General features: G+C 52.6%; 1 protein-coding gene across 1 annotated transcript; it reads right to left on the bottom strand.

Annotated features, from left to right (window-relative positions):
• Window positions 1–220: 220 nt before the first annotated feature.
• Window positions 221–6,965, bottom strand: HER10_EVM0004814 (GTPase-activator protein for Ras-like GTPase). The gene has a single exon (XM_035474446.1). It carries the CDS (start codon window positions 4,644–4,646, stop codon window positions 810–812), a length of 3,837 nt encoding a protein of 1,278 aa, XP_035338299.1. The 5' UTR covers window positions 4,647–6,965; the 3' UTR covers window positions 221–809.
• Between the last annotated feature and the right edge of the window lie 4,701 nt (window positions 6,966–11,666).

Below are 11,666 nucleotides of genomic sequence, written 5' to 3' on the forward strand. Positions count from 1 at the left end.
CCGGGGAACACCGCATGGAAGCAGTGCGACTGTGATGGTATGAGGAAGAGCGAAGACTAGTGGATGACGATTCTATGATCTGGGCGACTAAAAACAAGGGAATTCTCTTAATTCATTGGAACAATTCGGGGCGTAAAGAGAAGCAGGCACTGGAAAACACAAAGAAAATTCATGGGTAGATACCTCGACTGAAAGTTCAATATCATTACATTATACACATTGCTCGTTTCGTTTTGTTCTAAAGGGAAATGAAATATGCTGTGACGAGTCTCGTGGCGTGAGGCTGAGGCAAGACACGTAAATGCTAGTCATGATATGTCTGGGTATATTCATTCGTGGCCCATGTCGCGACGGCTACCTACCCTCCAACCAGCTCAAGAAAAGTTGGCGAGGAAGAAGAGACGAACACGGGATGGGTTTGGATGTAAGAAGAAAGTGAAAAACAAATAGGGCCGACCCTCCCTCCAACCGAATGCATCAACATGTAGAAACATGTAGAAAGGATCCATCCCAAGCAGGCTCCATTGATGAACATTGTGCAAATGGAGAAACGCCCGAGGTAGTTCAGTCGATCCTTGCCCACCCAAGCCTGCCCCTGATTCCGGCGCAGGTGATAGTAATGCAGAAGAGGCGCTGCCCTTCCGCACTCTCTTGACGCTCCAAGCTGGGCGTATCCAGACATCCTCCTTGTTAAGAATGCAAAGACTTTGGCTCGTTATTCGGCCATTGAAGTTTTTTTGGTTTTGATTCGTATGCGTGTGTATCAAAATAGTGATGGACAAAGGAAAATGAGTGGGAAATAAGGCACATCAATAGCCAGTGTTCCATGATCGGTCGAGATTCTTGCCGCGTGATGTTGATGGAGACGACTCAGGTGAATCGCTCCGCGCGAACGGCTTCATGATGCCAGACAGAATATGACGGGTAGCCCTGCCATTTCGCTTGAGCGTAGCCAAATGCGAAGACGCGTGCTCTGAATGTCCAGACGCTTGCCGCAGGGAGCTGAAATCTCGGCCACGGCGGTGCTCACGACTTCTTCGCGTAGGAACATCGATTAATACGTCGCTGCCAGCCGACCCAGGTGGTTGGTAATTGTCTTGGTCAAGCCAAACTGTGGACGTGTTCGCTGAGGTCGGTGCCGAGTGATTGTTGTGATGCGTGGAGAGGCTCATGGAATCCAAGATGGCAGAGTTATGATCCATAGCGTCGGCAAAATCGGAGGCAGGAAGGGACGCAGTCTCGTGAGAAGAGCCATCCAACTTCGAGTAGCATAGGTCGGCGCGCTCCTGCAACACCAGACACATTTCATTGAAAATGAGAATGTCGTCTTCGCCGCCTACAGGTTTGACTACCTCCCCGTTCCCGATAGGATTGGCCTCAGTCCACATCTTGACCAGCGCGGCGAAATTGCGAGCGTGATCAATCAAGTGCGGCAGTGCAGGGAACCCCTCTCGTGCCGTTGGTGATAGTCGTCCAAGAATCGCGATAGGTGTCGAATAGGATGGACCCAGGGCGACCTTGTTGCGTTCGACAGGGATGGCGCAGATCGTATCAATGTAGTCCTTGACCGACTGACGGTTGGAGCCCAGAAATTTGTTCATTGGCTCCATCCAGTCTTCCTTCTTACCAAATGTAGACAGGTTTCCAAGGGCCTGAAGTGCTTTGGCAACCAGTGTGAGCGTTCGCTGTGCTCTGGGTCTTGGGTGATCCCTCAACAGACCAAAGAGCTTGGGGCTCAAAATCGCTGGGCAAATGAAACGGAGGAACAGGAAGCCCGACACACTCGTGTAAGTGACGGTTCGAAGCCAGTCGCCGTAGCGATCTTCAGCCACGGCTCGTACATATTTGAGGATTGACCGAAGTTCCGGTGGGCATTTCGTGGGCTCCTTGCAAATACATTGCCACACCTCCGTCGTCAGCTGAATCAGTCTTGTCCAGTGCTCCTGAATGTTTTCACCAGGTTTGAGCTTGCTCGGGTCGACTTCGCAGTTGGGGTTGCTCTCGTTGATCTCGAAAATCTTGGCTTGCAACATCTGCTCGAGATACTCCTTCCCTGATCTTCTCATGTGAAACTCAAGCGCTTGTGTCAGCAGCGTATTGCCTCGAAACAACAGGTTGGCCTCTCCTGCAAGAGATTTACCCATGTCACGAAGAATTTGCTCTCTGTCACTGGACGACTCCATGGACTCATTCGATTTCAAGCGGCTGCTGAATCGGTACTTCTTCATCTGGTTTTGACTGCCGCCGATGCCGTCGATCTCGTCTTCGACTAGTGTTTGCAGCCATTCATTCGCATGACCAGACACTTGGAAAATGTTGAGAAAGATTTCGGAAAGCCGCCGCAAATTGCCGGGAAGTGCATCAGCAATCTGAGCGGTCAGACCGGACGGAAAGCTGTGAAGCAAAGTTGACAGCGCCTGGTATTCCTTGGAATGAAGAACAACGAGCTCCTCGTGATGGAGCTTCACAAGCATTGTGCCCATGACCTGCTGTCGTTCGTCGTAGATCTCAAGCCACCGCTCGAAGTCTTTGCCGGGTTCGACATGGTCCAAGGGGATGTCAACAGAGCCGCAAAGAATCTCTGTCAAATTTCCCGTCTTGGGCAGACCAAGTGATGCCTGCAGTTGATGGCTGAAACTTTCCAGGTTCCCGTCCACTCTTTTCAGAATAATGGACAGGAATGGCATGGTCGGCGGAAGGTCCGAAAATTGGTAATCTTCCCGCCAGAATGGATTCTTGGTTCCAGTCTTGATAGTTGATCGGGCGCGGACCTCGCCATCCAGTATGACTTCTGTCAGGTAGTTGCCCATCAAAGGGTCTGCGTCCTTAGGCTGTCGGTCGATGAAGCCAACGTCGGGAGAACAAGTCTTCGGTCTCAGTTTTGCCTCCGTCACCCGCAGACTGATCGTCTTCTCAATCCTGAATATCTCGCCGGAAAGCTCTGACTCCAAATCCGTTACCTCCATCGCTCCTTCGGCTGAAGGCGAATCCAGTCGGAAAATGTCCGGCAGCGCGAATGCTCGAAGAAGAACAAACCAGACCTCGAATAACAAGCGGTTGTCCAGAGCAATGTACACAGGACGGAATATGGAAAGCTGTGTAGATATCGGAGAATAGTGTGGGAAAATGCCGATGCAGTACTCTTCGTCCAAAACTGACCGGTTCAGCTGTTGGATAGCGCATCGAGATAGTTGGGATAGTTCGACCACGGCGATGACAGCCTCGCCATCTCTTGTGGTGAGTCGAACCTCTCCATTTTCTTGAAGGAGGAGGGAAACAACCCGCCAAGAAGTAGTCGGCGATCTCAGATCCCTCGTGGATGGTCTTTTCACGATGGCTCTCGGCGAATTTGCCAAGCCCTTGTCCCAAAGTCTCACTTGGCCGACCTTGATGAATGCAGTTGTAGTCTTTGCCGTTCCGTTCTCAGAGCCCCGCCTTCTTACTGCTGGACGCAGGGCGGTAGGCGCAGGACTTCGATTGCCGTTCGAGAGTTTCACTTTCGGAGGTCGAAGTTGTTGCCAGCAGAGCAAAGCTGCAAGCCAAAGGTCTGTTTCTTCCGCCAGAAGCGGATGAATTAGAAGATCCAACGGGGGCTGGATGGGACACGAAACGTCCAAACATCTTTTCCCATCAGGTAATGTGACTGGCGCAACTCGACATCCGCGGAGGTCAGAAATGAGGGGGATATGAAATGGCCCATCATGTCCTGAGTCAAACATCAAACTTCCCTTCTCTTCATCAACGTATGCAATACCAAGCTGCCATGGACCACGGGGGTCAGTCTGAAATTCGATTTCACCTCTCATGCGCCCACATAGATTTTTCATCATGAGCAGAATGTTGTTCGCATTTTCAGTCGGAACGGGAATGGGTAGCGAATCAACAGAAGGCGTTGAGCTTGTTGGCGGAGAAGTTGGCCGGGAAGACTGGCGCTTAATCAGACGTTTCGTCGACAGCTTTTTCTCTTTCAGGCTGTTTGCGACACCTAAGGGAATCTCCGAGTGTCGGGCCGGGATGACCGAGGGAAATCCCAAGGACTCGATGGGAGGCGGTGGAGAGCGAGCATCGTCGTACAAGGGCTGAGATCCAGAAGAAGAAAACGACCCCACACGCTGGCGGCCCTCTCGAGAGGCAGCATTCATGAACTGCTGGCGTAGTGCGCCGTCCATGGTGTGTGTCCTAGGCCGAAAGCTGCTTTGTTGCCTCAGAGGCGGACTAGTCGAATTATTCTCGTAGGAGCTTCCACCGTATGTGTCATTAAACACCATTCCCTGTCGTCTCGAAAAATCTCCCGGGATCGATCTCGGGGAGGTTTGAGGGGAGTTCGACGTGATGCCGCGGGGTATCTGAGGAGGGGCGGTCGGATCGAATACGGCGTTCGCGGACGGCGTCGGCGAGAGGTCCGGATGATGATACTCGGGTGTCACGGCGCGGATCGTGGGGTTCGACGGATGGTTAGAGCGGAATGAGGTGCGTAGATTGGAGATTGAGACGCGTTCCATGCCGCGAGACGACGAGTCTGCGGACAAGTTCTGGTTCTGGGATTGCTGCCAATCGAGGCGCGGCGTAACGTTGTGAACCCCGTTGTGGTAGGTTCGTCCATCCATTCCCGGTGGTGCCATGCTCATTCCATGGTTTGTCCTCATTTGGGGTCCGCCCGCATCTGAGGTTTGGTGATTCTATGTGCGTCCCCGGAATTCGTCGTCTCTTCCAGAGCTGCACCTGAGCGTCCCACCACGTCTTGCTTTCCGTAAACTAGCCAGCACGCCTTTCTGCCTCTTCCAAAATTGAGTGATGGCCGATCAGATTATGTTTCCGAGGATAATGTGTGTGCCACCACGCAACAGCAAGCATACTAGTTGCTGGGCGGTATTCCTGCAAGTCGCAAATCGGGTCTTACAGATGGGAGTCGAGTGCGAAGCCCGTTGATCGGTGGTGACGCTTAATGTCGTTGGGAGGTGGACGACTTTCAGCTCCTGCAGCGAGAAAAGTTGGTGCGCAGCGAAGTCGCTCCAACAGGAATTTCGGCGGGCTTCACAATGCGACACGGAACTGTGGTGGCCAACTGTTACGCCAGCCCTGGGCAAGGCAGAGCGACGAGCGAACGAGCGAGCGGGAAGAGACGTAGAAATGGATCAGCGGCGGGATGAGAGGTTGAGAGCGGGGGATTTCGGTGGTAGATCCACAGGTCCAAGGTGGGATGATGCAGGGTTGCAACGATGAGCGACCGTTAAAGCTCGGGGGCGAGCGCGGGGACAGTTCGGCTTCGTACGGTGTTTGCTGGTGCTGTCAAATGTCGCACAGGTGACGGACGAAAAGGAAGTTTCGTCCCAATGGAAGTGGCAGCAACGGGTGTCGGGAGGCGGCGATGGAGGCGGTAAAGAGGAGACCTCCAACGCGGGGGATGGAAGTTGGGGATGTCTGAGCGAGACGAGAACGGCGCGCGCAGACAAGAAGCGAGGAAATTCGGCAACGGGGCGAAGGGGGAACGCGTTGTTGGTAAATGCAGCGATGGCGCTTTGAGTGGGTTCGAATGGTATTAATTGCTTTTTTCCCTCTCTCTTGCTCTTTCCACTTCTTTTTTTTTTCTTCGTCGCTTCGTTGCAAATTCTTGGGGACCCAGAACGGAGATGGAGCCGGGGAGCTAAGTATTATTGCTGATATTGTATTCGGCGAGGTGGAATCGATCACCAAGGATGTTGCTGCTTGTCCATGGACTTGGTCGGCCAGTGTGCTGCTACGGCTTGCATATTAAGGCTGCTTCAAGCTCCAGGGTAGAACAGGCAATCGGACAGGGCCTGTGGAACCACGGAGGATCAGGGCAGGGAAGATGGCGAAGACTGGGGACGGGGCTAGTTGGCAAGCGAGATACCCAATGTCAGCGGAGGGAGGATTCGACCATGTGCTGGGAAAAGCAAGCGAGAAGATGGCATGGATAAGGGTTGTCTGAAGGAGAGTTGGATGGCTGGGGGGAAGGCAAGGCGAGAAAGAAAAAGGGCTGATGAGGGTGATGTATTGGAGGAAAGGGGTCTAATTGCTGGGCAGGCCGCACTGATAGGAAGGCGAAGTTGTTTGCCTGCTGCCCGTAGTTGGATCCGATGCTGCAAGTTGTCGAGGGAGAATGAGGCCAAGGTGGCGGAGGAAGTGAAGTAGTATTCGGGATGCAATGGAGGCCAGGGGTCGTCGGTCTGTTGCATTTGCTGCCGTGGTTTGCGTGGAGGGTATAAGATGGGAAGACGAGGTGATATTTGCAACAACACAACTGTCACAGAAGCAGGAATCCAGCCAGGCAAGGGGGTGAACGGGAAGACGTGACATGAGCGAGGTGGACGGCGAGGCACGAAGGAGACAATAGAAAGAAGCAATAAAGCAAAAGAGAAGTGACTTACAGACGGGAAATGGGCAGATACGTTTGCGTTGTCTTTTGGGGGCGCCCGTCAAATCCGAGAAGGACGAGGCCCTGGCAGGATACAGGAAGATGATGCTGCTGGACCAGGTGCCGCTGCCAATAGGAATTCAACGGCGTTGCTGCAGGGCATGCAGATGGAACGAGACTATATCGAGCCAGCAAAGAGTTGGTGGTGGTAATGGTGGTGGCAGTCGGTGAGACAAGGCCCCATGGGTTCTTTCTTGCAGTTGCAGCTGTGCACCCCGGGCGAGAGGAGAGCGTGGGTACTGGAGAGGAGGCGGCAGCGAGGCGAGACGAGAGGAGAGGCAAGATATCGACTGCAGACTGCAGACTGCAGATGGGGGATTTGTTGGCCGAACAATCCGCCGATGACAATGATAAGGCGCCGGTAGTTGAAACGAAATGGGGCAGGCTATCGGTAGAAAGTCGTGTGATTCGTCAAGATAAACGGAGTTTTGACCAATTCGTGGTTGGATTGGCGACGGAAGGAGAGTCAGAGAAGTTCTGGTTCCTGAAGCTGTGAGGACGAAGAGGAGAGAGGGAGAGAGAGAAAGACTCGAGTCCCAGGAGGGAGGAGGATGAAGATGGGAGACTCTTGCTGCTGTCAGCACCTAATGTATCCCTAGGTATCTATCTACCTACGCATCTATGGCAAAGTACATTGGCACGTTGAGAAGGAAGGTAAGGTAAGGTGCCTACCTACCTAGGTAAGCCAAAGTAAAGGAAGGCCCCTTCCTCGAGGTGAAGTGATTCGAGGTGAGGTACCTAGGTCAGGAAGGCAGGTGCTGCTCGTTGCTGAGGTACCTGCCTGCCTTACCTAGGTAGGTAGGTATCGCTGTTGCTTCTACCGTTGCCATTGTCATTGCCCGAGTTGCACCTGCTTGCTTATTGCTTCTTGCCGCGTGCTTGGTGCTTGCTCGTTAGGTTGCTTCTATGCTTGCAAACCTACCTCAACTGGCAAGTACCGCATGTCCACCTGGACGTCTTCCATTGTTTTGGGTCATGTCTTAGCACGCACCGCAACTCGCCCTAAGTAGTAAAGCTCGACGGAAAGTACTTTGATACAACTGGATGGTCTTAGATGCGTATATTAAGGGACAGCTACTTTAAGGTAACCAACTTATTCGACGACCGGCTTACTTGCCTTGCCTCAAAATGCATCGAAACGTATCTGTTAATTTGCCAATGGACCCTCCGAGAGGTCGCCGAAAGACTGACAAACGGCAAGCGAACGCCATAGACTCGACACAAAGCAAGGCTCCCAAGACGAGGTCCCCCTCTCCCCAATGATGGACATACGGTACCTACCTACCTTAGGTACGTGTAGGTAGCCTCCATGTCTCTCATCGCACGCAGTCCTTCTTGCACGACCACCTCATGCATGTATCTGACTCCTAGCTGAATAGCATCTTCAGGAACCTAACAAGGGTCAAGCAACCTCCCTACCTCATCTGTGTCTCCCCTTGCAATGCTCAACTTCAAATGCCGGCTTCTCTTTTCACCTTGTTCGTTGTGGCCATCGATTGCGGCGCGTGACCTTGCATCATGACGATCACCTCACTACAAGACCTCAGAAAACAGGCTACGCCCAGCGTCGAGCTCAAGCGCATCAAGCATTATTGGCTGAACCTCATCCCTTGGGACGCGCGAGGCACGGACAATGACGGTGAACAGCATCAGGTGCCGCCCTTTGCTGCTCGACCTTGCCCGGACTGGCCGCTCAATCGCCCAAGGAACAAGCCATGGCTGTTTGTGCTTGCTTTTCTCTCGACTACGTTCGCATGTCTTGTCTCGAAGCTGGCTTACTCTAATGAGCAGGCACTGCAGAGTACAGACCTATTTCGCGGCGTACAACGGGTCAAGGATCATCCCGAGTTCCCTCTATACGCAAGCTTTCAGACAGGGGAATGCGACGAAGCTCAGTGGCCAGGGGACTGGAACCATTCCAAGTTGCCAATTAAAAGGCAATTGCTGATTGACGCTTTAGTGGCATTGACTTCCTTGCCATGACGGAAAGGAACCGACCACCGAGAGATTAACCTCGACTTGAATCTTCTGGAAGAGCGTTTGTCTTCGAGTAAGTACTTTACGGAGTACCTCACGAGGTACCTTACTTTACCTTACGGATAGGCGTGTTATTTTTGCACAGTGGAGCGCAATCAATGGGATGAACTAAATCCCCGGATTTCTGCAAATGTCTCGTGTCTAGTATACAAAGCACGAACTCCTTAATAAGTAAAAGTAAGGTATCTTATGGAGTACCTTATGCGCGTCTCATCTCACGGGCCGCGACTTCGTCCCATTGTCAGCCGGATGATGGGCAGGCACACACGGCACGCAGGTACAGTAACGGCACGCCCTTTGTTCCTGCCGTCTTTCGTCCATTCCATTCCATCCCATCCCGTCCGCCTCCATACCGTGCCAAAAGACCCGTCTGTCTGGTTCATCCATCCCTTCCACCTCCACAGCCACACCCCACAACACGACATCTTCCAATCTGCTCTATTGGCTTCATCTTCCATCCAACCTTTCCTCCCTCTCTCTCTCTCATTTTGGGATGTTAAGAGAACACATTGACCACGATCGCTTTGGGATATTAAATGAACTCATACATGGCCATTCTGACTATCCTCCTTCGACTTGTTTTTGGAAGTACCAGCTGGGTGCCATAACAGAGATACTAAGAACAAATCTGCGGGAGCAATTCCTCCTGGACCCCCCAACCCAGCCTTTCGAGGGCCAAATGTAGCCAGGTAGTCGATCGCCTACCCGGCAACAGCGCGACGCTATGCTACCTCATCCCAGTTCGACCCGTCAGCATCGCCCAGCAATGTTTCCTCCTCTCGGCTCGCGGCCACTGGGCCAGGAACCATTACCAAGATCCATTTGGGCGCTGATCCAACAAGTACCCAAAACGCTCCAAGCGCCGCCTGGAGAGCTTGCTATCTCGAGGCTAAGACGAAAGAAACCCAGCTTGCTGGCCGCCATGCAACGCACGGGTACGGGTCGCAGGCTTGCAGCGGCCTTGTGCACTGATCCTTTCCCTCCGCACCATCGCTCATCAACCGGCCCCCAAGATGTTGCCGGCGGCCGCGTTCCTTCCTTCCAGAGTCTCGAGCAAACCCGAGTCACCGACTAAACAACTCAGTTCGGATGAGATGGACGGTGGGGGCACGGGGCGCTCGGTACCTGCGTCCGTTTATGTTTCTAACGTTATAGGCGCGGAAGTAGCGCAAGACACATTGGCCCAGAACAAAGCTATCAAGACGCTTCTCTACTCATGGCAGGCATCATCAGTCCGTCACGCCCACCCACGTAGCCTCGTCGGTAACCGGTCTCAACTTCTCATTGTAGACAGTGTTCCTCCGCGGACCGTCTCGGTTGCTCACGATCAATGAGTCTCGTCTCTCGTCAGCGGATCATCCCCCAGCACATATTGTGGCCAGAACCACGGTCCACGCTTCTGCAAGCCTGGACTAACCAGCAACAAGTCAAGTGCAACGATGCGAAGGATTCAGTTTTGCTAGTCAAACATAAGCGAACTGGAACCCCACATGGCCCCCCCAAATGTTTATCCAGGCGGAGCATGAACGGTTGGCGGAATCATTGGATTCATTGAGAACACCGGCACACGCATCAGTGGGTGCGCAACGCAATCGCAATCAATGTCCACCCACGTATCATCTACAAGCGAGACCTGAAGAACCAATATCGACTGCATATTTTCAAACCAAAAACCTCCGATGGATAAAGTGAACTGCAACGCAACACAAAGCGGCACAGTACCACGACACATCTCAAACACCACAATCATTTGCAATTGCTCACCTTGCTGATTCAGCCTCCTGACCAATTTCCCGTGCGCCCGAATCTGTGACTTGAACAACTCTTGTCCCTCTCCACAAACCCGGACGGATGATTATTCCATTTGCCGTTGTGCCTGAAGATTGCTCCCCGAAAATTACACTGCTGGGGAGGGTGGCTCTGTGCGGCCGCTCGGTACCGCTGGTTGTGCGACGACCCGCCGCTAAATACAGACTCACGATAATACGGATACGTGCCCCGCGACTACGGGTGTACCTAGCAGCCCGGCACTCGTTCCTGTAAGGTAAACACTCGGGCCTCGACTCCACCTCCCGGAGGCAGTGGATCATTATATCGGTCTCATACTGTCTCGAGATCCAGAAACGGGGTTTGCTGATCACCTTTATCACTAGCGCCTTGTTTTCTTTCGCAAAAAGAGAAGATAGGAGGCATATATCCGGCTATGACCCGCGGCCATCGCACAGACGATGAACCCACTGTCCCATCCCCTGGTGCTTGGAGAATATCCATCTCCCAGAGTTCGGTGGTATTGCTTTTCTCGCCTTGTATCGCGGAATAGGCAAAAAAAAAAAAAAAAAAAAAGCTGTGGTAAAGTGCGGGAGGGGGAGGGGAAGATATCTCATCTTCACTGAGCGGAACGATGGGCGCAAACGGATCCAATACTCTTGATCGTTTCGTCATCTATATCGGTGAGTGGAAAAGAAAGCTCAACGCGGCGGCTTCATGACAAGGACCCCAGGCAAACCCGTGCTACTGTGGGGTCATCTGCGGCAATCTGGAGTGTCTGGTAAGGATGAAGAGACGACGGGACGAATTCGAACCGGGCCCTTGCTGTCACCGTTTGCTTTTTTCTTGCGTCGAAAGACACCTTATTCAGTCCCCTCTCCGTTCGTTGGCTCGTCCGAGTCTCCGAGTTGGGGCTCTGAAGAGACCATCAACCACTTTTGGTCTTTTCAGCCGCCAAGCAGAGATCCGGCAAGTTTGTTTTTTTTTTCCTTTCTTATTTGCTGAGCACTGCATACTAACCAGATCCCGTCGGCGAGCAAAGCCTTGTTTCAAACCCGTTGCTGAATTTTGTGGTTGATGCATGGCTGGTATTTGTAGATTGGTTCTGGCGGCTATGAATATTCTGCGAACGCGCCGCAGCCGCAGCGTAAATTGGAGTTTGAAGACAGACGTTTGGCGAGAACTTCGTGCTTCTCTAAGCATCTGAGGAGTAAGGTTAGGGATGTACTAACTGTGGGAAGTGATGCATCTGGGGATGAGATAATTGCGGTTTCGCTGCCATAGTTCTCGTGAATGGTGCCAAGGCGCCTACTTCGAGAAGTGACGGATAGGCTGGCATACACCATCGCAGAGGACTACATAGCTACATAGCGAGAAGGACATGATACCTCCCACCAGAATATGGAACTGGGAGACAAAAGAGTAG

The sequence above is a fragment of the Colletotrichum scovillei genome, assembly GCF_011075155.1.
Source record: "Colletotrichum scovillei strain TJNH1 chromosome Unknown Contig00001, whole genome shotgun sequence".
Taxonomy (NCBI): Eukaryota; Fungi; Ascomycota; class Sordariomycetes; order Glomerellales; family Glomerellaceae; genus Colletotrichum; species Colletotrichum scovillei.

What these genes read in the sequence shown, in the direction of transcription:
- HER10_EVM0004814 (XM_035474446.1), bottom strand. Translation starts at nt 4,646, where the DNA reads ATGAGGACAAACCATGGAATGAGCATGGCACCACCGGGAATGGATGGA.